At 35.9% G+C, this 26824-nt stretch overlaps 1 protein-coding gene across 1 annotated transcript in view; it reads right to left on the bottom strand.

Moving 5' to 3' along the window:
* LOC113232099 (protein GDAP2 homolog) overlaps positions 1-26824 on the bottom strand; it is a 57475-nt gene that overhangs the window by 15415 nt on the left and 15236 nt on the right. Inside the window, exon 7 of the mRNA XM_026466736.1 lies at positions 15265-15430. Coding sequence (XP_026322521.1) covers positions 15265-15430 — 166 coding nt within the window. The remainder of the gene's footprint in view (positions 1-15264; positions 15431-26824) is intronic.

The following is a 26824-nucleotide window of genomic DNA, read 5'->3' on the forward strand; positions in this document are numbered from 1 at the left end:
ACAGCCATGGTGTCCATTGCCATTTTTGCACAATTCACTATAGCTTAGTTCTACACAAACGCATCGATAGTTTGCTCACGAGAGTTTAAGTAATTCACTATGTATACTTCTACAACATGTAAAAAAAACATTTAATAGTGTATTTAGTTTGGTAGTTATTTTAATTCCGCTCGGCACGATTACTTTTAATGGGATTAACCTTAAACGAGTATGAAATTAGTCGGAGATAGGTATAAATTTTCCACCGGAATTGTTTATTATATAAAGAATCTGATTTACATGTTCTTTTTCACGAGAAGGTCAAAAATTTTCGGTTTCCTAGTTTTCAATCCTTTCAAGTGCTCGCATTGAATTGAAATATATAGTAGTCAACGATAAAGCGTATTATATATATAATTTGAATTGAGTTTAAATATTTGAAATCTAAATAGATATGATAATTACGCACATACAAATGTTTACGTTACCACATAATATGTCGCTTTTTATTTTTTGTTTGGAATAGTTTAAATAGCAAATTGCGCATGAGTGCCGGAAACAGAACGTAGGAGGTTGCACACATTCACACATACACGTTTCTTGCTCAATGTATATATTTAAATGTGGAGAATTTTATGTTACCTAGCACGTTTGGAATTCGACATCGACGTCAACACCATAAACTTAGTATATAGGTACATATACTAAATCTATGGTCCACACACATAAACCTGAATTCACAGTAGTTTCGTAAACGTTTGAGATGGGTATACGTGTGGCGCACTACAAGTTTCCGGAATGAGTAAGAAAAAATACTATAAATGGTCAGAAATGAACTTACAAAATATTCTCCGTTAGCGTTAATGCACTTTTTCATACGAATGAACCAATTTTGAAAACATTTATGCCACTCCTCCGTGACAAACTCTGAAATATATTTTTCATACTCTTCGAGAGAGGTTGCTCTTCAGGTGCTGAAAATCGTTGACCGCGTAACAGGTTCTTAATTTTTGGAAATAAATAAAAATCACAAGGTGCCAGGTCGGGACTGTACGCGGGAAGCCTCATGAGGTCAACGTTGTTCACCTTCAAAAATTCATTTGTCTGTCTGGTCGTGTGAGAACTGGCATTATCGTGGTGCAAGATGATACGGCGTTTACGGTTATTTTTACGGAGTTTGCCAATAACTTCCGACAAGCAAATGGTCGTGTACCAATCACTATTCACGGTACAACGATTCTTCAAACCAACAGTAGCCACGTGTCCAGTTCTATTAACAAAAGAAGCAATTATGCGCTTAGAAACACCTTGCACGCGCGCCACTTTGGTTGGTTTCAGCTCATCTGGAAAGACCCATACGCTCGATTGCTGCTTTGTTTTGGGATCGTTATTATAAATCCATGTTTCGTCACTTGTTACTGTATCCCACACTCAAATTTGACGCCCCTTTGTTGAATCTAAAGTAAGCATAGCATTGCACCAAGTGACGCGATCCGTTTTTGAGCCTCAGTGAAATTGTGTGGGATCTACAGAGAGCACAGCTTTTTCACACCCAAACGTTTGTGTAGTATTGATTGTATTTGACTCATGCCTATGCCTAAAGATGCCTGAATCTCATGGTATGTCACATGTCTGTCTGTTTTGATCATACGGCGCACAGCATCGATGTTTTTGTTGTTCACAGCAGTGGACAGGCGACCATCACCAAATTCGTCACTGAGATTCACACGACCGCGTTTGAAGTCTGCAAACCAGGCATAAATAGTCGTCTTACATGTTGCTTCATCGCCAATAGTAGTTTGAAGCCGAGCGAAGCTCCGCTGAGCTGTTAAATTACACTTAAAGTCGTAGAAAATCATACTACGAAAATTTTCACGAGTTAAATGCATGGAGTCCATGGTAGACAATCAATTTCTAAAATGACGCCACAATGTAAAAACAACTGACAGTCAGATGAAACAAACTGTATTCTACAGCCGAAGAGTTCCATTTTCAAATGTTGTAATTACTTTTTAAATATTGTATATGTAAGTGGCCAGTTCCGGAAACTTATAGTGCGCCCTATGTATTGTATGAATTTTAAATAAGGGCAGAAGAATGTACGTGAAATACAAAGACATGAGTTTTCATTTAGTTTTTCTACACTTCCTAAAACAAAAATTAGTTTTTTAATATACTAAAAAAAACTGCTATTTTTTAATATTATAATATAAAAGTAACGGGACTTACTCCCGTAGTATTTTAGTCGGAAGCGGTCCGACTAGTTTCGACCATAATCGATGGTCTTCTTCAGGGGTTGAGTGCAACGTTCGCGACCGCGTCACGTCTAGCACTCTAGTAATACTTGATAAAACCCAAAGAAAAAAACTCTGCTAAATTATTAACTCTTTAACAATAAACTTATGTACTAGAGCGGTTTCTTGGCAAGAGTCCAGATTAGGGGAGACTACGTCGTAACAGAGCGCACGCTGTCGTTACAAAATGAATATATAAACTTTTAATTTTGGACTTCTTAAGATTCTATACGCAGCCAGAAAAACTTGTCGACATTGCGAGTATTTTTTAAACAGACATTCGACTCTTCCTTATATACTATTATTCAATATTATTACACTGATTTCTGATCACTGAAGAATTCGTAGGTAGGTAGTTCTCGCAAGGACCACGGCTACGAAAACCAATATTTGCCATACTTAAAATTCATATTACCCATGTTCTATAAACACATTTTGATATCATAGCGAATCATAGCGCACGCTCGCGGGCACGTGGAAACCGTAAAAGATACGCGGGCGTGACCAGTGCACGCGAAACGATACGAAGGCGTGATTACGATGTAATCGTGATTTAAGATAGTCGGAATGATAGAGAAGTAAATATAAATCGACTATTTAGAATTTTTTCGGTGATCGAGCGCAAAGTTGGAATGTCATCATTTGTTAGTAACGAGTAGAGCTCCTTGTGAAAGAGTTCGTCCTGGGAAGTACTGCTGCTTCTTTACCTATATCTGCCGCCAAGCCATAATGTGAGCATTACTGCGTTCCGGTTTTGAAGGGTAAGGGTGCTGGTGAAATTACAGGCACAATGGACTTGTCAACTACTGTCTCAGGGCGCAAAGGCAGCGCCCTTCAGATCTAGGTGATTTAAAGCTCTGAATGGCACTGCAACTGTTATGGACAGGCGTGTCGCCTACCACCAGGTCCACGATTTGTTCGTCCCGTTACTTGGTATTATAAAAAAAATGACCATCATGATCACAGCCGGATTTCACCTACTGCTGAATAATAAACCTCCCTTAGTTTGTGCTTCACTATGACGTAGTTTTCATTATGATTTGTTCAATCATCAGTTTATTTTTTCAAGGTAAAGCAGAATAATAATAATTAAAAAAAAATATGGCGATGTTTATTTTTATGAAAGCTTTATGAATAAAGTAAGTACCGTTTGTTACGGTAAAAAACTATAGCGCAAACTCAATTGAATTTGTGATATATTTGAACTTGCTATTACAAGGTAAATTGTAAAGAAATCAATAATTATTACACTTTACTGTAATAATTGACCGTACAAAATTGCACGTGAATCTATAAATATTTACTTAATCGATCGGATTAAGTGAAAACGTCGGTTAATTTATACAATATTGCTTTATGGGCATATGGGTAGGATTAGTAGGTTCCGGATTCGTTTCCTAACTTTGTAGCCAGTGAGACAAGAAAATTGATGTAGTTGGCCACAAAATAAAGAAAAACCCCCAAAGGTTGATAAAAGGGCTGCCGATGTAATAATTATTTATATTGCTTTGCAAACATTTATTTTCTTACAAAAAAAATATTATTCTCTTTACGTATTATGTATATTAAATTTGTCAAGAGTGAGAATGCTTAAATTTGTGTAGTGCCTAAACACTTACTACGTAATGTATGGCTGAATTTCTTTCAATTTATTTGTAAGAGTGGATTTTTTCGCGTGACTTACCACGTCACGCGAAAAACTCAAAATAATAAAAAAAGTTTTTTAAGACCTATTGTAAGTACAAATATTGTAGCGTCGCAATGTATGAATTTCAACACAATCATTCAAATTCCCAATTTATATACATACTCTTTGTAGTCACATAGTCAATTCTTTGTTAATTTCTGTACATGATGCGTGTTGAAGAATACATTAAATACTTTATTTCACTGTCTGTACTATTCAAAACAACACATCAAAGTGTAAGACAAAAGCTGGGACGTTTTTTACGATAGGGCGGGACGTCGCAATTCCATGCAAACAATGCTATCAAATAATCTCTAGATAAACTAGCTACGTGTAGAACTAAGGTGTTGCAGTAGCTTTTATTTGTTGGAGATAATTATGCACGGAAGTTGTTTGTCTCTGAATATATTAGTCAAGTAACCTTTACTATACTGTTTACTTACTAGAATAAATTGTGGTCTAATAGTAACACAACAGAAAGAGAGAAAAACAAAAAGAAATAAATTAAAGTAAGAACTGTATGAATTACAGTATAATTTTTTTTATAATTGGCCAATGCTATAAATGGCCAGAACTTCATTATCAGTACACTCGTATTGTACATAACAAAACAGTTTCATGTATATACTTTGTCTCATAATAACCACTTCTATTTCCTTTGTCAAGTTAATATGTAACAAATTGTAAATGTATAAGATACAATTTCCAACTAAGAATTACGACATATTGTATATATATAGCATAAGCTTGGGCTTACTGTTGGAAAGGTGACCATTCATAAAATTAATGCATTAGTGGTTTAGTCTTAGACATTTTTGTAAGTCTAGGTTGTGTCCCACAACAAGGCAGAGGCCTCTCTTTTGTTCACTCGAAGCTACGCAATACATTTGCAAAACATCAAATTAATAACACATTGCGTTGAAATGCTTGTCTATATGAGTAATTCTTACCATGCAATATTTCATTACGATTCAACTAATGACGTGTCTGTAAGAGAAGTCTATACTCAGTCGTTGTTTATAATTTGATAATAAGCAATTAATAGCAAATTTATTTTCTAATTTTGTTCATGTATGAAAGTGCACCAAACTGGGGAGTGTATTTATTAGTTTGGTAAAAGTATATTAAAGTAACAATGTAAACGGTCACCTTGCAATCGTATATTCGCGCATCACAATAAAGAAAAAAAAATTAAATATCAAAAGTTTTTGTATTATGGTCATGTAGATTTTGTAGAGCATCTAACTTAGGAGGGTCCACGGTTTTTATAAACATTGTATGGAAAATGAAATGATGTTGATGCGAGTAGAGAATACGAAAGATATGTATATGAAGAGTGTCGCGAGTGAAGGTCCAGTCTCAGTCTCTTTCTCCCTCTCCGTCTTTCTCTCTCTCCCTCTCCCTCTTTCTCTCTCTCTAGGAATTAGAAACTTAATAATAATTATGATTTGTGACAACACGGATAGTTTTACAAACAACTTACTTTTACAGGCTTTCAAAACAAATTGGTCATAACGTCTTGGCTTCAGAGTTCGCGTTAACAAGTGTAGGTGCATTCGAACATACACGGCAGTTTCGTATATATATAAAGTAAAGGAACAGTCACAGAACAGTTTGTGTATGGATTGATGGTAAAATATTTCTATATGCACACAAGGTTCGCAAAAATAACTTGTAATAATTTAAGTGGTGTTTAAACGAAAAGCACTAAAAAAGTTTGCTTTTTAAAATAAGCACACACAAGCTCGCTTTACAGTAAGCGTAAGCGTTAACGTGCTTATATTTCAAGTCCCGCCATCTATGTTTCCTAAACAAATGAATTCATCAATGCGAATAATAATTTTATAAATAAAAATAAAACTCGTGTTTTACAAATACACATACTTATCTTAAAACCTTTAGTGATCTACTCTTGCTTTTCGCTATTAACACAATGTTGTAAGCTTTTTTAACTTGTAAGTCTATGCGCTTAACCGTTTTTGTACACGATTTTGTAAGCTTCAAACTAAAAAGCGTTTAAAAAATAAGAAGTTTTTCCCGTCTCTAGTAATAATTGCGAATGAATAAAAACTTATTTAATATTCAAACACATTTTTACATAGGTATACAATTATATTATATAAACGTGTTTATAATAAGTGTTGTCTACATTTGTATTACTTTTTATATAGGTATTAAAAGAATGTATTATTTCGAGTTTATGTCGATTCTAATCATACTTGCTTATTGATTGTTTATGCTGTTTCTTTAGAATATTAACCGTCTCAATTTTAAGTGTTTTATTTATTTTAAAGTTAATAGAAACTATCATTATTTTTGTACATGGTCAGAAGAGCACGTCAGGCTTGTCACTTATGATTTAAATTCAACTCAATGCTGTATGCGATAAGAACGGTTCAAAGTGTCGAGATATCAATCTCGTTATAGTACAGTCAAGAGCATTGATATATAAGAACACAGTTTAATAAAAATAACCTACATTTAAAATTTATGAACGCGTGTTTTAGTTTAAAAATTTTCACGTATACCTGCATAGTTGAGTAATTATTTTCTAACTTATCGGTAGTTACTTACATATAACATTAGTTTATTGCATTTAAAAATACCTAATATCTTTTATTTTAACCGGTTTTCCGCAAACATAAGAAAATTTGATCAATGCGCATCAGACTTGTATCAAATGTTTAAGAATTGTTTAAAATAGATGAAAAATTAACGTACATGTAACATTATAAGCACAGAATAATACATCGGCAATATATTAGTGTTATAAGTAGTTGTTTGTTTATTCGCGATCGATATAAGCGTGCGTGGTGCGCAAGGTCCGCGGGGAGACTGAAACGACCAACGAGAGCGATTCATAATGGAGAGAAACATGCGCGGCGGGCCTCACGCGAAGAGTTACCCCAATTTTTGGGAAAATTGTAACGATGAATAGTAGTAGCAAATCATGATTTTCACTTAAGGCCTTATAATAAAGAGCACGTACTTGCTTTTCTTATTTGTTGTAGAACTTAACTGTTCTTAGATCAAATTGGAAAAAAAAAACAAACAAATTAAAACTAATAATCGTTTTTATATCAAGCAGAAGTTTGGCATGTTTGGCAACATTACTTTTCTTATTGGTCACTTTCTGAAAAAAAAAAAAAAAAAAACTGTTTGTCACTTTATTATATATAGATATTGAGGGTTACGATTTGTAGCGTTGAAAAGCTATTAACTGACAACGAAGGGATATAACAAATAATGTGAATTAATCAATTCACTATATTTATCAAATACCGTAATAAGCAAACGCGCGGCACACAGTTGGCAACCTTCGCTTCGCTGAAGAAATCAAAAGCAAGCACCCCTAAACCCACCCACGCTAGGGCGGATCCGCCGGCCGGTCGCGACAAATCTATCGACCGATTCGATGTGTCGACCAATTTGTCGCATAACTAGATAATTACAGTTACTATAGGATAGACACAGAACTATGAATTTCTTTTTAGCATGTGATGCTATTTAAAGAGGCGTACACTCGTATCAACCATATCACCAAAATCATTTCCGTATTTGTTTATACCTAACTATAATAACAGAGAGATTGCTACCAGTGCTTGCAAATCATAATGTTTATTTTGCTTTTTACTATACACATACTGATGACAAATTTTAATCATAGTGCTGTCATATGAACAATTTCCGGTATGATTGCGACATGAGTACATAAGGGTCATAATCGTAGCATAATCGGACAAACTGGCGCAATAGTATATAATTTCGCGCAATAGTATATAATTAAAATTAATAGGGCGGATTGTATATAGTCGTACAGATATATTATCTAGGTACTAGAAATTGTTAGTTGAGGACTTCATACAAAAATATACGTAATTTTCGAAATAAGTAAGAATAAATAAGTAAGTAATTCGTAATGTTTTCAAAGAATTCTCTTAAAATGTTTTTCTTTATATCCGCTTCCTCGGAAAAGTCATGTGAGCGAGATATTCCACAACCAAAGGCTTTGTCTATTTTAACCAACACTTCCCACGGCATTATACACTTACGTAGCTTTGTAGGTAAAACAGAAACTAGCTGGGAAGTATAGTTCTGACTTGTGGGAGCGCGAGGTGTTACTAGGGTGAAACTAAATTTGGAACAAATTAAAACTTACGAGTGTGTTTTCAAAAAATATGAGTTCTTCGTTAGACACAGCTCTCTTCTAAGAAGAGGGTTTAGGTTACGTTGGAGTTTTATGAACTTCAGGTTGTATTACAATGTTTTGAGTAATTTATAAATAAAACGGCCGTGATTTGAAAATGTCGCTTTTTTGCTGGAAATCGACATCTAGTCTTCTCGAGTGTGCTTTGAAGGCAAGCGTTTTTCCAACCAAACGATGACAATTTTATTCATGTTTATTTCTTTTTAACTGCAATAAGACTATTTTTGTTGAAATCAGTAGAAACATTTACTATGAAACACTCCCTTGTATATCGCGTATACAATACAATTGAAAATTTAGCATGTTTATAGAGACATCGTTTTCATTTCCATATTATTTCCTCTGCTGTGTTGGTAACGAGCAAAAGTAGGGTGTTCGGTGAGCGTGCTAATTAAAACTGTCATTGCTAATGTGAACGCAATCCGTTTTCAAAACACAATATGTTGAGCGAACAAATATAGACCATGAGAATGTAGGTATTATAATAGAAAATACTCAATATTTACAGCGATTACACAAAATGTTATTTTAATTTTGAAATATCAGTTAGAGCGCATTTATGCGACACGAATTTCATCGCGCTCACCCCGCGCGGAGCCCGCGTTGCCGCCGCGCAGCGACCGCGTGCGTCTAACTGTCATGGCAAAATAGGCTCTACTTGTCGGTTCCTGCTCTGTGCTTGGCCAGTGGTGCTGTCCTCCGCAAACGTTCCTTGTTGCTTGCGTGGAAATATCAAGCTTGCTAGGTATCAATTCATGCAATGCAAAGCAAGCGCCCGGCGCAAGCGAGCTACTCGTGAATAGTCTCCTACCTGCGCGTACGCTACAGATCTTTGCGTATGCCCGAAGCGAGTCACGCAAGCAAGCGAAAAATGCACGTGACAGGCTCGTGAACCGATAAAAGATAAAAAATTAGTATGCCAACTTGGATTATTGAAAATCAGTAAAAAATCAAGAGAAATTAATTACTTTAAAAAAATCGTAGAAAAATCGTTCCATTTCGGTATTTCGGTAGGACAAGCGCTAAATCGGTAGAAATAAGAAAAATCGGTAGATTCGAGACCACTGATTCAGAGGAATTTAAATGTTGTTGCCTAGTAAATAAAATTCAGATTCGCCATTAATATACATGAAGGCGTGGTAACTGGGCAGTCGCCGCGCAAAAACTTTCTCCTCGTGTAACCGGGCGCTTAAGGATTCGTAGTACTCGTCGTTGTTCCGAGTGGATTACAGGACTTAACGAGGGATTAGTCGATAATCTCATATTGTCCGGCTAAAGTATCACTTATAGGTCTATACTTGGCAATCGTGGTTTCGGTAAATGTATCAACTAATCAGTACAGGCGGCTATTCGCTTAGGGAGAAAGAGAGCCCGGTGGCATTGACTCGTCGTTTAGGCCCTATGTTGTACTGACAAATTATTTGACAAAATTTTAATTAATGGAACCAATAGTTTAAACGTTACAATGTTAGAGTTTGACTGCTAAATTAGTAGAAACTGGTTTAAATGGCAATACTGTTAAAAATTTGACAGACAATTTATAAAAACAGTGTGGTTTGACATTTTTTCCATCCTCTAACACCGCGTTTACACTATCGTCGATTATTTCGACGAATGTAGCCCAATAAGGTGTATTTTGTAAAATTGGTATATCGAAGTGCGCGATCCAGTCTATAAAATATATAAATCCGTGGTAATTATATTTGGTGTCAATTTCAATAGTAAAATCGAAAGACTAAAATCTAATAAATTCCGTAGTTTTAAAAGTGGTTACATAATAATGATAAAATCACGAACATTATTTAAAAAAAGCAAATGCTTCGTAATAATTTTTACGAAAATGATATGGATAAATATTATAAAACACCGAGTGTATATTTATCACTGGTTATTTACTATTTTCTGAAATAAAAGTAAACTTTAAAAAAAAATCCATGACCGTCATGATTACTTACTACATATTTTTGAACACAACACAAAGTAGGTACTTGTTTTTGGAATATCTAATATTATATATATTATATACAGGGTGTCCCAAAATTCAACGTCAAGCGGTCACTGGGCGAGAGGCCAGGTTATATCAGTTCTGGTAAAAATTAAAAAAAAAAAATCCATGTCACTTAGTGATAATAGGCATTTTTTTGAAAATGTTGAAAATCGATACCCTAGACCACATGTTTAGGTACTGTCATCACAAATTTTCAAATTTTGGAGTGATTTTTTTTAACGTCGTCATAAATAACCATGCTATTTATTGCAGTCACAAATCAAACAATAAACGTTATGAGTTTAGTAAAAAGAACAAGTTTCATTGAGTCGTAGCTTGAAAAAAATATGTCAGCTAGCTTTGACACTTCATATTTTTTTAAAAATGTACTACACTACCCTGGGCAAGTTATTTTAAAAGATGGCCCATATAATCAAGATTTCAAAATGGTACAATACTTGCCACTCTTCATTACATAAAAAATATTATCATCGCGGAAGTGAGATGGTCATATGTGGTAGAGTGAGATGGATAGTGACAACGCATTAAACAAAATAATCTACCCTAACACATGTGAGTGTGTCAACTTAATAATTAGTCGATTGTTGTATTATAATAAATTTTAATCAAAATGAAACGAAAGGAACTATTGTAATACTTTAATGTTAAAGTAAATGCTCAAATTGTTTGCCTTCGGCACGAATACAGGCTCTGCATCGCCTCATAAAAGATCTATTTATCAATCGTGCGAATCTTCTCGAACTAATTTCTTCTGCTGCTTCAACAATTTTGTGGCGTAATTGGGCTAGATTTTCTATAGGTTTTGCATATACTTTTTCCTTTATGCAGCTCCAGTAAAAAAAAACGGCTCTGGGTACTTTGCCCTCTTAAGCCAATCGTCAACATAATCACTTTCATCACGAAAATATAACACTTAGAAAGTAAAACGAAAACACTTTAAATTTCGTTCACAGTGTTAGATATAAAGTTATACATATATTGGTTTAAATAAGATATATCTTGAGAGTAACGATTGAACGTTTTTTGGAATATCACTGCCATCTACACAAAGGTCCTTTATTTCTGCCACAAGTATTAGACGATGAAAACGGCATTGAACACAAGTGAAAATGATATGTTGTAAGTCGATTGTTTCTTCGGTACAATGAGGACATTTATCATTTTGAAGGATTCCCAATCTCTGTAGGTGAGCAGGAATTCTACAATGGCCAAATCTCATTCTATTGATGGCAGTTATCTGCTTCCGTGAGTCTAGATTCGTTTTATTCCACCAAGGTTGGGCGGGCGGGCTCATTTGTATGCTGGTGTACCACTTTGCTTTTATTTCAGTCGAATCCAATATTCCATCCATAAGGACTTCAATGACAATATGAACTGGGCGTGGAAGTCAGTGTACTTAAGTCAAGGTACTTTCAAACAAGAGGAATGGTCTTCATCTGCTGTTTTTCGTGCAGCTCCATCAACTTCTTCATTCCCAGTAATACTAGAATGTGAAGGTACACACCTTATATGTTATATTTTTACCTCTACTATACATGTCATGTAGCAATTGTTTTATAATGTATACTATATAACACAAATTATATTTATATTATTTGTTATTGAGTGCAGCCAATACACTTTGAGAATCAGTAAAGATAATTATATTAACAACTTCGAGAATATTTACATAAAGTATTGCTTGGAAAATAGCATAAATATAATAATAGCATAATGAGGATACTACAATAGTTGTTAATCTTGAAGTGGGTCATAAAATGCCGAAGTTGCAGTATCTTTAGTCTTTGAACCATCTGTATACACGGTGTATAGAGACTTGTTTTCAAGAAATTGTAGCAACTCACGTTGGTTGTCAACTTTTTGAATAAGTAGTGTTGCCATGTTGCCCAAGGAGGAAGTAGGTAAACTTTAAGTAAAAAAGTTGCTAGATTCCAAGAAATTAATTCTGGGTAAAATTGCCTAAAGTGGCTGAACAAAAACATAATTATGGGATTGCGTTTTTAAATACATATTTTTGCGTTTTAAAATTATAAATCGAAAAAAAAAATTATCATCAATATCAATCAAATCATTATCATCTTGTGATACTGAAAGTTAAGCTATATTTTCGTTTTTTTCCAATTGTTTACTTTTCTTACTAAAGGAGCTAAAAGATTAACTATCAAATATTTTGTTTTGTACCTAATAATTTTGTAAATCTGAATAATTCTATACAGCTAAAAACTGGCTACAGTGGCAACTTTGCGAATAACTGTTTATAATGCATTGGCTCAGTTCATAATGAACAATGTTATTAAAATTAAGATTGTTATTTATCCACTTAACATTATTTTCAGCTATTACCATCTCATTTCCATTTCATAATTTCAATCTTTCATTGTTTAGATTTACCTATAATATACTACCTACCCTATCTTGTTAATAACCGTACCAAAATTCCGTTTGCTTTTATTTTTATTCCGCGTTTTCGTTTCCCCGTTTTTAAATTCCTATTAATATCCAAAACCCCACATCAAAGTTCCACAACAACAACAACTGCGACCACAATGATATCCTGATGTCTCAAGAAGGAAGAAAGTATTGGAAGAATTATCAAAAATTGGCAACTCAATCGAAATTGCATATGGCCAAAGGCTGGACGCCATAGTGCCAGGAAATAAAAAAAAAGTAACTTCGCGTCGCTACTAGTATCTAACTTCGCGACGCTACCCGTGCCTAACTTCGCGATAGCGAAGTACCGTTTACACATGCGTATCGTGCATCGCATGGCTATTCACATCGCCTATCCCACGAATGTGAGAACGCGGCATAAGGGTTTGACATGTAATTCTCGTCAAGTTCTGCCATATCCACATGGCTCCATCGTTTTGCGCAATGATTGCGCCAACGTCAAGTTTGGAAAACTCCGTGCAGTGATGGGACAAATTGCCGGTTATTAAAACAATTTAGCGGATATTGAATGGATTTTGCGTTGGACCGAATTAGTATTTGCTTAGTATCTAGTTTTTTTTATATAATATTAAGTGACGGGACAAACTAGTCGAGCGCCTGATGGTAAGTTACACGCCTGTCCATAACAGTTGCAGTGCCACTCAGAGCTTTAAATCACAAAGATCTGAGGGGCACTGCCACTGCGCCCGTCATTCTGAGACATAAGTTGACAAGTCCCATATGCCTGGAATTTCAGTACCGTTATCCTTCAAAACCGGAACACAGTAATGCTGACATTACTGCTTGGCGGCAGAAATAGGCAGTACTACCCTGGACGAGTTGAAATAGAATATTATGGATTTACTCAATTTATAATCACAATAGAAGTACATGTATAAAAAGGAGAAAACTGAATTTCGTGTCAGGAGAAACAAAAATCTATTTTGAAGTTCTTTTCAAAGCTATCGTGGGTATATTTGTGTTAAAGTAACAAAACTATTTTTGTCATTAGAAACAATGCTTAACATGATTAAATATTACGAATGCGCCAAGGCGTATTGTGTTGTACTTGAACCAAAGGCTTTTAATAATAAAACCTATAATTTTATAAAGGCGAACAAATATGAACACAACGGGAAAAGTAATCTAGAGTGTCATTTTTAGGACAAAAATATTTGTAGTAAGATTTTGTTGATATCAAACATATGCTTTGATGGTTGCAACTGATATAAGGAGATGCTGTGTGTTTGAATAAGATTTGTTAGTTTTCCTCAATTTTCGAAATGACACACACATACACACTGAACAAAATTACTAGCGTTTTAATGAAATTGACGTCAGAAGTCTTTATTTTTCTGATTAATTTACAGACCTGATGACGTACGTATGACGTACTGTCAAAAGTTTGATATCATAAGCCGTAGATTGAAGTATGTCGAATAAATATTAATATAAGCAAGTTTTTCGTTGTCACAATTAATCTCATCGGAATATATAATCAACTCATTTATTCCTCCCACTGCTGGGCAGGAGTCTCGAGGGTTTAGGCCATAGTCCACGCTGAGCCATGCGGGATAGAGACTTCAAACATTTTCCGAAGGTTGTGAAGCATCTTCGATGTGCGGGTTTCATCAGGATGTTTTTCTTCGCCGAAAAGGTCATGGTGAATTTCAAATTTAATTTCGCACACAAATTCCGTGCAACTCAAAGACACAAGCCCGGATTCGAACCCACGGCCTCTGCTCGGGAGGCGGTAATGTCAAACCATTATCGGGCCACCACGGCTTATTCCTACATGTTCCTAATTTCAATTCGATAAGAAGCACGTTGAAATTTAACTTCATATTTTAAACAAGATTGCATACATACACAGTTCAATGAAACATTTAATAATGAATTTTGTAGTAAAAGTAAACCGTGCCTTTCTCGCTTACTCTACACTTATTATTTCAAAATTTTTGTGACTACTTCACGGACAAATCTAATAAAACAAATTCAGTGTGACGAAGATAAATGTGTTATCAAAGTGCGGAGAAAGATGGTAACGACATAAAATTACGGTAAAAGATTGTATTGTTTGCACTTTAATCATTGACGTAGATACTGCTGATAGTGTGGCACGAAATAGAGGCTACTTTAATTATTTAATGTATTTTTTTTAAACCTATTAAGTTAATGATTGTATATCGAGTTCTTAGGTTTTCGCGATTGTTACACATTTATATCCGGAATTTAAATCCGGAAAAATAGTTTCATTTCCTATTAATAATTGTATGTTTCATGTTTCTTTAATTGCATTTAAAGTTACACACTATCGTCTTCTTTAGCTGTCAAATTAGGCCTCTTACATTGTGATGGCTATAATTATGAGAATAAAATAAAGTAGTGGGGCCATCTAGACAGTTCCAACATCTTCACTTAGGCAAGCAAACGACACCTAGTGAATAATTTCATAAATCAACGTGAAACGAAAGATATTGTTATAGCTCAATGCGGTAATTGTTTTTGTTATTTGTGATATAATCTGCAGTGAGCCAGCATGCTTAGATGATGGACAGAACGTTTTTATTAATCGTGACCCCTCGGCCTTAATGGCCGAGGTTCTGGCTAATAAAACTGAGCCTGAAATGAGTTTAAAACTTAGAGCGAATTTACTTACTGTTCATGGTCGTCAAGTCGCCTGCGCAGGTCTGGGTCGAGCGAGCGCACATGCGGCCGAGAGTGTGGCGCAAGCAGGCGTACTGTATCAGGCGCGCAAGCTCGTGCGAACGCCGCCGCCGCCTCTGCTGCTGCTTCTTCGTCGCATAGTGACGTGTCATCTTCCGCTACAACAATAAGACATAACGATAATATGCCAAAAATGATGTAAAGTTGACTGCCATTTAGTAGGTTAGGCATAGTTTGGGGATCTTCGACTACGCTATAATTATCTATTATTTGGTTGCATGAAAAGCCTTTATGCCATTTTTAGCTTAGCAGGCCATCATATCGATAATCAGGTCTCAAATGACAGAATTCCCTGTACTCCCAGTACCACTCCATCAACGAAATTAAATCCGGAATAGTACCTGGGCTAACCAGATCAAAAACGTTTTGTTTCTAAGTCATTCAACATTAACATAACGAAGTCCTGATTTATGTTAACCATTGAGCCATACAAAATCGTCATCAATGTTATTACTATCTTTAAAGTGAAGACTTGTTATTCGGTTGTGAAATTAGTAAATGACAGAAACATAATTATCAGTTAAACAAACGATTATGAACCCTGTGTTATCTACGAAACGTCATGTCGCTTAAACTATAAGTACTTAATTATTTTAATCTAAGTTGGCGTTAATAAAAATCTTCATAAAGTAAATATTTAAATTGCAATAGATTATTTATTTCCGCTGATAAAATCTTCTGTTTTATGCAATAAAAGAATAACAGTTATCACCTTATCGGTATCTTTGTACCATTGTTGTAAGGGGTTGTCTTTCCTTTTCTATGTATTTTTACTACCCAACGGAGAAAATTTATTAAGAAGCAAATATTTATAATATTTTAAGTAATAAGATAAGGCATCTCAAAAATCTGCAATGCGCCATTTGTTATCTTTTAGCAAAGCATTACACGGTGTTATCTGTTTATTTGGCTATATAATAATCCATCTATTCTTATTGTAAAAAGTGTTTCTTGTAAAGGTCGACAAGTTATTTTTGAACCCAGGAATGGTAGAGCTCATATAATTTTGCTATGAATATTCGTATTGGCAATGGAAGAAATTAGTCTTGATTCCTTACAAAACATGGCCAAGGTCACCATTTTTCTTTTTAAAAACTCATATCTAAGTTTACGTTTAGGTTTCGAAATTGTGCTGATTAAGTTTCACTTTATTTGACAAAATAAAAGTTAAGTAATTAGTCTAAATACAGGCTAATTTCACCAGAAGTCAAAATACAGACACTGCTCCTCACATTTTTGCGATTTAAAGCTCTGAGTGGTACTGTGTAACTGTCATGGATAGGCGTGACGCTTACCACCAGGCGCAGACTTGTTCGTCTCGTCACTTAGTATGATAAAAAAAATATAATTCGTAAAAACAGCGTTTTAAACGGCAACACGGTCAAAATACGGACAAATTTACAAATTTAGATTTCCTTGAAACAGTGGTTTAAATGGCAATTCTAAATTGGAAAAACAATATAATGCTACCCCGGCCTGTTTCATCGCGTTACGCGGTTCGCCTCATGCTTCAGTGACAAATCGATTGTGTCATGTGAATCGAAAAGTTAGGTTCTGTTTTGTTCTGTCTTCTTTTCTTACGAAACGAAAACAATATTATCACAAAGAATCGAAGCATGTAAATGGAAGACTTTTTATTGGACATGAACATTCTTCATCTTCCTATCATGTCGATTAGGGTTATGTCGACCTTGTGTAGTAGGTAGGCAAGTAATATTCGGCCAAGCATGAACATTGCCCATCACGACGTTCAATATTTCACCCCAGTATCTAGTAGTGGGACTTACGAAAATTTTACCATAGTTTGGTGATGATCACACTAAACTTTAATATGTTAATAATAACTACAATAAAACTACAATACTTGAAGTTACAGGAGCCCTTAGGTATCAATATAGATCTGGTTAAACTTCTCATTAATTCATCATTTCATTCATCAAAAATCTGTGACTTTGAAATTACAATGGCGTTAACAGTAATTTCATATATATTTCTGAAAATCGTCGCCTGAAGGTCTATCCACGCATATCCGGGCCGTGCCCGGGACGTGGACGGGCCGTGCTCCGTCAGGGTTTCAAAAAAATGTCGTTGCGTATATTTTGTATGAACTCGTTCACACATGTCCGTGTCCGTGTCTGGACGGGGCCGCAGTTCATGCAAACTAGCACGCCCTGTCCACGTCCCGGGCACGACCCTGATGTGTGTGGATAGTCCTTTAGAGTGAAAACCTCGCATACGTGTTTTCACATAGTTCGTTTTTACTGATTTTTGTTGAAGAAAAACTTATAAACTTCTAGCTCAAATATATTATTAAAGTAGTATAGCATCTGAAACAGGTATAATTTAACTAATTAAAATGATAACTACAAACATTATTGCGTTTACAACATTTTATATCATATTTTTATCTTCGTCTTGAAAAATTACATAGAAATCACATACGAGCTTTTCACTCAAAAACGATGGTGTTGTTAACTGATACATATAAAGTAATACAAAAGTGACACAGCTTTACAAGGGTATAATTTCATACTATTTTTAAAAATATATCAGTCATCATCAACAAAAAATAATTATTGATCTTCCATTAGATATATGTTTAGTATTATTAGTTCCATACACGGTAAAAACAGATTACTTAGAAAAAGACAAATTCTTTTTATGAAGACAAATTTATTAAATCCAACAAAACGCTCCTCTCCCTATAGACGCTAGAGAATAATTACTTAATAATAGTAAAAAAAACGTCTCAAAAGTGTATTTTAGTTATAAGACAGATATATTTAATCCAAGACCAAATTAATTTGCTTCAAGTCACAAAGTTTCTCTAGATTCAACAAAATATTTATTAGTTATTAGAAATGTCCGATATTTACGTGAAAAAAAAAAGAATGAAAAATTGAGAGGTACTTAATTATTTGACTGAAGATTTATGTTTTCTAATATCAAAAAGCGTAAATTTACATGGTTATGGACCCAACAGTATGGTGCTAAACCTTAAAGTAGCAGAATCAGAACGGAATCTTCACAAATACTTCAGTACCGTTCAGTGCCATATAAAAGCTACAGCGGCAGAAAGCATTAACAATTCTTTTATTTTATTTTTTATGAAGGATATTTTGCAGTTGGCCGCTGATGGCCTTGACTGCGCCACTGGAGAAAAGGGCGAGCTGAAGGCTCATAACCCCTAAAATATTCTTAAAGCTAAGTAGCGGGCCTGAGGGCGCCCAAGTGGGCACGGACCTCCGCTCAGGGCGCTACTGGTGACTTCCGCCAGAAGGGCGTGCGGTAAGAGAGAATCTACCAGTGTACGTGCTGAAATGAGGGGCTCTGCGACCTCGCCGGCGAGGACGGTTGGTGCGTGAGGGACAGGACTGACTAGCGATCTGGTTGGCCTTCAAAGTGGAGAGAGTGATAGGGTCGTCGGGGTCGTTGAGGACTTCCCTTGGCCGACGGGTCCTGTTTATGCGGTGGGGTTGTTCCCTGAGGTCGTAAGAGGATGCACCCACCACGAGGGGGTTGGGGTGGTGAGGAGCAGAGTCGAAGTATTTTCTCGATGCCTGATTCATAAATTGGGCTATTGTGGGGAGCCGTAAATCTATGTGGAGGTTAGCGTTGAGCAGGTACCACGGGGCACCCGTCGCGTTGCGCATGAATCTATTTTGGAGAGCCTGCAGGCGGTGTATAAGCGCGGGATTTGCCTGAGAGAATGCGACGCTGGCGTACGTCATGATTGGGCGGATGCAGGTCGTATACAATCTCACCTTATTGCGAAGGGAGAGTTTGCTATGCTTGTTGAGAAGGGGGTGGAGCAGGCTCATACCAAAGTGGGCGCGATCGTGGACGGTTTTCACATGTGCTTTGAATGACAGCTTCCTATCGGGCGTAACTCCTAAGTATTTGACCGTGTTCACGTGTCCAAGGGATTAGGCGGTCAAAGAGCGAGATCGGGGTGAGGTTTTGTACCCTACGACTGGATAGGCTACTTCGCGTGAAGAATACCGCTGCGCTTTTGTCAGGATTGACTTCGATTCTCCATTTGCGAAACTACTCGCCTAGGCGTGTGGTGGCAGATTGGAGAGCCGCGGAAAATAACTTGGAGCTGCGCGCCGAATAATAGAGCGCAGTGCCGTCGGCAAAGAGAGCGAGATTTACTGACTGATACTTCGGGATATCGCAAGTGTACAGAGAGAACAGGAGGAGCGAGAGGACAGAGCCTTGCGGGACTCCAGCTCTTACGGGGTGAGGCTAGGAGAGTACGCCCTTAACTAAGGAAAGAGCGGTTCGACAAGAAGTCTCGAATGATGTGCACGAGACGATCAGGCACGCCGAGTTTGTATAACTTGTAAAGTAAGCCGTTGTGCCAGACTTTGTCGAAAGCTTTTGCCACATCGAAGAAGGGGGCGCCGGAGGGCATGAAGCGGGGGCGATCAAAACCTTAGGAGATATGTTCCACTATGCAGTGCACTTGCTGGACGCATGAGTGCCTTAGAGGTGGGTGATAAATGATGTCACGATGAAAAAATCACGGTGATCCGCCGTCAAACAGTATTACCGTGACTCGTTCCGAAGGAACGACGTTCCAAAGTCACATAGGTGTTCCTCCGTTCCAATAGCTATCCCCGTCACTCACATCACGACATACGTATTTGATACAATGCGCGATCTCCGTTCCGTGGTGACTGAGCGCGCCACTCATTGTAGTTCTCTTCAAATCGGGCCATTTCGACGGTGGGAGTGAGTGAGATAGGATGACTTTCTTTGCTCACTCACAAGGGTTGTAGGTGCCTATTACTACTAGAAAGGGCGGATTAAAAAAATCTGCAGTAGTTACTATAAACCTATTTATTAACAAAGTAAAATATTTTTGTATATTTGTTTTATTATAGGAAGAGTTGGTATTTTATATTTATGTATAATCAAATACTTAATAAAATAAAATACTTTGTGTATTCTACTAGAAATATAATTACATTACACTTTATTGCTATTTTTAACAATCCAAAGATTCGCATTAAATAAGTAACAAACAAAATTACATTAAATAAAAAATCAACTTTTTGAATGGAATTGAAACTTATTACAAAGGGAGTAAAAACTTAAATCATTGTATAAAAAACGGCTATAAGTATTAGAAAGAAGCCGCTGGCTAAAACCGTATATCGTGATGTAAATTATAGGCGTGACAAGGTCACGGAAGTAACAGTCGTGACAAAATCACGATGATTTATCACTGTGATTTTTTTGGAACCGGAACGACGGTCACGGCGATAGAAATGTAACGCAATTCCCCATGTACAGAGTGCCTAGCTATAAACCCAAACTGTTCGTCGGGGAGGAACTAACAATTCTTTTTTTTTTTTATGAATGATATTTTGCAGTTGGCCGCTGATGGCTTTTACTGCGCCACCGGAGAAAAAGGGCGAGCTGAAGGCTCATAACCCCTAAGATAAACTTAAAGCTAAGTAGCGAGGCTGAGGGCGCCCAAGTGGGCACGGACCTCGGCTCAGGGCGCTACTGGAGACTTCCGCCAGAAGGGCGTGCTGTAGGAGAGAATCTACCACTGTACGTGCTAAAATGAGGGGCTCGACGACCTCGCCGGCGAGGACGGTTGGTGCGTGAGGGACGGGACTGACTAGCGATCTGGTTGGCCTTCAAAGTGGCGAGAGTGATAAGGTCGTCAGGGTCGTTGAGGACTTCCCTTGACCGACAGATCCTACGTACGCGGTGGGATTGTTCCCTAAGGGGGTCATAAGAGGATGCAGCCACCACGAGGGGGTTGGGGTGGTGAGGAGCAGAGTCGAAGTATTTCCTCGATGCCTGTTTCATGAATTGAGCTATTGTGGGGAGCCGTAAATCTATATGGAGGTTAGCGTTGCGCAGGTACCACGGGGCACCTGTCGCGTTGCGCATGCATCTATTTTGGAGAACTAACAATTCTAAATGTATGAGATGACTTTATACTATTGAAGTTAACAAAACGATAGCGCGTTTCAGAGTACAACTAATGCCATCTAGCAGTGACGCGATGGAACTAATGGCATATTGAAGTTGTACTTGTTACAAGTGTATATTTCAAGCTGAACTAGAGTCCGACCGAACTTTCGGTTTCGGTTTCGGTTTCGGCCAGTTTCGGCCAAAAAATCAAGTTTCGGCCGCAGTTTCGGTTTCGGGCAAAATTGGCTGAAACTTTTGCCGAATCCGAAACTCATTTCGGAAGTTGTCGTGCGCGCTCGTCTAACTTCGTTTTTCGCGGCAACGCTATGGCGAACCTTGGCGGCTCCCACCATGTTCATGAATTGTCGTGCGGCGCGGCGTTCGGATAGCTACGTAGCAACAAACACTTACTCAGTGCGTTATCGCCCGACGTGAACATTCTTTGGAGGTTATGTTTTAATGGAACTGGATTACATGTAGGTAAGTTTCTGTTTTATTTCTGTACTTGAATCATTTAAATAGTCTAATATTGAGTTAGAACAGTTACTTTGTTTTGTTGTCATTAGCAAATCAAGTTACATGTAAAAAAGAGATAATAAATGAAAAAAGTGTAACGTTGTGTAGGTAATCTTATTTCAAGATTTGTTTTTATTCCGATGATTTATTGATTTAGTTTTTCTGCATTAGGGTTATTATCCTGGGTCAGCGGCCTGACATATACAGTTATTGGAACAGCAGTCCATATCCTATGTTGAGACGTGCAGTTTTAAAATACCTTTCAGCTCCACCTACCAGTGTCCCGAGTGAGCAGCTGTTTAGTGCTGCTGGCCAAATATACTCGGATCGTCGTAATAATTTATGAGGTGAAAACGTTGACAAACTGCTTTTCTTGGCGTACAATATAAGACTTTTTAATTATAATGATTAATAATACCAGAAACGAAAAAGGTAGCCCTAAATATGAGCCATTAAAAGTTTTTTTTATTTGAGTTTATAACTGTTTTCAATTTAAATGTTTACTGTAGTGTAGTAGTGAGTTACTTAATTCTAAATGTAAGTGAGAATGTCCTACTAATTGTGATCTAGGTATCTTTGTTAATTCTAAATGTGTGATTTGATTATCCTACCATTGTGATCCATTATTGTTGAGACTGAAACTAAGATAAAGATTAAGGTAGTATATATAGGACATTAAGAGTTTTATTATTAATTTTTATAACTGTTTTCAATTTAAATGTTTGTTTACTGTAGTGTAGTAGTGAGTTATTTAATTCTAAATGTAAGTAAGACTGTCCTACTAATTGTGATCTAGGTACCTTTGTTTATTCTAAATGTGTGGTCTATCTTTGTTGAGACTGGAATTAAGAGTTTAATAGTAATTATAGTAATGATTAGTTTTATATAAGAGGTAAAAGAGACTGATGATTCTTCTAAGTACAAATGCAAACCAAAGTATTATTTAGTAAGATCTCAAATACCAATACTTAGTATTTAATGAAACAGTACCAGTTAGTGAATAAATGATTACAACAAAATATACAGTGCTTTCATTTCTTGTAATTATTGTAGAATAATGAGTAAAATGCACCAAAATTCAGTATATAAAGGTATTTTATACTTGACCACGTAAGTTTCGATTTCGGTTTCAGTTTCGGCCGAAACTGAAGTCACGGCCGAACATTCGGTTTCGGTTTCGGCCGGAAAACCAGTTTCGGTCGGACTTTAGCTGAAACCAAATTTCTTAAATTATGACTACAAATAACACACTAACAAACTAGATATACGTATTGTTTCTTTGGATAAATGACTGTTTATGATTTTTATGATAACAAACACAAATAAAAGTAATCGTTACCGCGTGCGCCTTCGGCGACATGTCACGGCAACATTGACTATGAAAACGCAACGAAATGTTGCTTTAAAAATTTACTCTAGAATTTAAAATATTAATCTGAATAGCAAACTACTTCTTTTTTTGTTTAAGAATATATTTTCTTATTATACACCCAAGAAATTTTGAATTCATTTAAGATTATTTAAATTTGACGTAAGAGGTAAAAATTTCTTGATGTAAGTAATGTCCAATTAATTGATTAGAAATGAAATAAAATCTTGAAGTGAACGTATTTGTCTAAAAGTTAGAATAAAGTTAAGAGTAAAATTGTATTAGAAAAAGATAAGCAGTATTTTTGTAATGACAATATTTTATTACTTTTAATAAATGTTTTTTTAGAATTAGCATATATTTTGAGAAATTGCTCTTTCTTATTAGTAGAATCCCTTTTTTCTGTGTAGTATTCATAAATACATAGTTTTAAACAGAAAGGTTTATGACACAGATGCCGGATTCAGCATAATTTTGACAGTTCACAGCAACAAACATTTACACAAGTTTGATATTACAGTTGTAGTGTCGTTATTGTTCATAATGACATCTTTCCACGTCACCTGTACGAGATACGGTTCAGAATACCTTATCAACTCTGATGCCATTTCAAAGGAACATAAATACAATGAGCTCACACGTTTGATAATTATTTGTTTCAACTGAATTTGTGGTAAAAAATACCTAAAGCAACATTTCCTTTTAAAACATCAACGTTTATTTTAATTCTTCACGGTCAGTTATATAGTTACACCAAATGTATTGTAAAACGTTAGTTGTATATTACGTTTAGAAATAGTAATAATTTGTCAAATAGTTTAAAAACTTTAGCACCTTTGCTAAAAACCTGACATATTTTTAACTATACTTATATTAAAATTGCTAATATAATATTAACGCTCCTAATGCTTCACATTTGCAGACTAACATGTTTTTAAGTTCATAATATAAGACGAATGCGCATAGATATGTAATATATAAATAATGATTCCACTATTGACAAGAATGTCTTAAAAAATTTAGCACTTTGCTAACGTCCACTCGTGTAATACACTAAACGATTGTTTGTTTTGAAAATTTGTTTAACAATTCTTAAGAGTAGATTCAACGAGTTTTAAGTTGGAAAATATTTGCAAAGTTAACACTTGTTAGGAATTGTACACTTATAATCAACGAAATTAAAATTTTTCTCAAAGTTATTATGATACACCGTTGTGCGACAGAGATCATGTCATCACTCGACCATCTCGTTTTAAAACTGACGTTATCTCCAATGTCTACAATAGATTTAACTTCAGATTTTGAACTACTTTTCTTACGGAGATCTGATTTTCAATAAAAAGAAAAGTTCGTTACACGAGTTTGAAATTGGAGTACGAATGGTATACTGGTACGCTAATTTTATGCCGATAGGTTGTGTTAACAAGATGAGGTCATTATTTAAATGCCAAGAATTTATTGACTTTTTAAGATCTAGTAAGAGTTTTTAGGATACTTTACAAGACACGTGTCACGATATGATACATTTAATTTAATAATATCAGGTCATTACAAATATGGAATGCGTTTAACCAAAATATTTGAATTAAAATCCAAGTTTTATTCTTTCAATCAAGTCACATTGCATGGTTGTGATATTAAAAATAAATATTTGCCGAGATAGACCTCACGAACATATCTCAATCAGATAGAGGATGTCCTTAAAAAGGGCAGGTTAAAAGTACCAAGAATAAACGGGTATGTTTGAAGAGATTGATGGGAGTGGAAGAGGCGAAGGAGGTTTGTCAGAAGCGTAGCAAGTGGAGGTCCATAGTCTCTGCCTACCCCGGTGGGAGACAGGCGAAGAGACATATTGCACATTTTCTGACACGTATAAGTAGTGAATAGGCAGGTTTGGGCGCACGTTTTATTGTGCAAATCTATAGTAGATAGGTTTAATAATAGGTCTGTAGTGATTCCAAAACTCGTGAGACTTTGTAACGATGGGGCACTAAAGGTATGGTCCCATCCAAAAACACACATTTTATTTTTTTCCTACTAAACTATTCGATTTATGGCAAAATGTGATATGACAATATTTAATTATGACAATAGGATCTCTCGATTGGCATTTTTTTTAGAGAAATGTGAAAAAAATCCAATGTCCGCAATATCGCTGATCCGACCCACTGTGTCGCAAAGTTAAGATAAATATAGTGTACCTGCCTGTCCCCAATTACGTATATTTTTAATGTACTTAAATGATTTCCCGAATTCCGAACAGGTCCAGGACCTAAAAAATATTGTCGTAAGGCAGTCTCCATTTTCTGTCTAAGTGCCTCGAAGTTTAGGTAAAAAAACTCTACCTATTCCGATCCCTGAATAAACACATGAAAAATGTGAAAAATTATGAAATGGACTAAAAAAAAGATAATTAAAAAGACTTCACTTTCAGTAATTAGCAAAAACGTGCTTGACACAGTTAGAGTTGAGTACAAATAGCGAAGAAAATATTTTAAGATTATATATATTTCCGTATTCCGTAGTATAATTCCTTTTACGATTCGGTAACAGGTATTACATAATTCAGTGTATGGCTCTAAACACACTGGCGCAGAATCGTCGCGCGACGACTCTCGCATAGAGCGCCCGGATTACAGTGTGGTCGGCGTCTAACGCCTCACTGCGCGCAAGGAACGCACGGCGACGCGCGAAACCGCTCGACTTTAATTAAGCGTCGCGGTTCTATATTTGCATAACACCAATTTGCATCTTAATAATGGGAAAATAGAGATGAATATGCTATAGGCGAAAAACGTGACGCGTGGCGACGCTACGACTTTGCGCCAGTGAGAGTTGAGCCTTAAACTTTGTTATTCGATCCTGTGAAGTACTGTCTATGTAGGACTGACATTACCCAATAAACAAGGTAGTCACGCCATTTTCATTCACAACTCGCAAATGAGGTAATTACGATCTCGATTTGACCTCGTGTTGTATTATATTACACTATAGAAAACAATACTGTTTAAATTAATATTCCCTCGTAGTGGAGTAAATCAGGCGAAACAATTTAATTACAGAATGTTAATTTTTCGAAGAATAGTATAGATAGAGATTGAAATATCGTGACTAAATTTATCAATTGGAATGAAAACTGATAAAATTAGATGCTGGAACCAGACTACTAAGGGATGTTGACATGTGCAAAGTCAAAGAATCATTTATTCCATAGGTAAAATAGATTTACACATGAAAACCTCACTTTTAAGCTCTGCTCGTTCACTACGCTAATTTCCCTGAGAAGAACGAGCAAGAAATGCTAGGGATTGCTCTTTTCAAATAATGCTATGGAATACACTTTGAATCAAATTTGTGTGGAATCTAGAAGCATGTCGTTCTTCCATACATCTTTATTAAACATGTAGTCTTCAATTTTGTAATCTGACATTTCAATATAATATTTTTAACGTACTTTTTAAACTTAGCAAACGATAATTTTAATATATGCTCTATATAATATTATTGTAAAAACGTATACAGTTTCCCACAAAAGGAGTCGCTTACCTTGGTTAAACAAAATCGTGGTACCTTGAGTCTGGACTAAGGCTAATATTATGGACATCTTCTTTCTATTATCGTGCAATTCTATATTTTCAAAGCTCATTACTGTTGTGACTGTTAAAATATA

This window comes from Hyposmocoma kahamanoa, unplaced genomic scaffold, assembly GCF_003589595.1.
Source record: "Hyposmocoma kahamanoa isolate Upper Pololo Valley unplaced genomic scaffold, ASM358959v1 66, whole genome shotgun sequence".
Lineage (NCBI taxonomy): Eukaryota > Metazoa > Arthropoda > Insecta > Lepidoptera > Cosmopterigidae > Hyposmocoma > Hyposmocoma kahamanoa.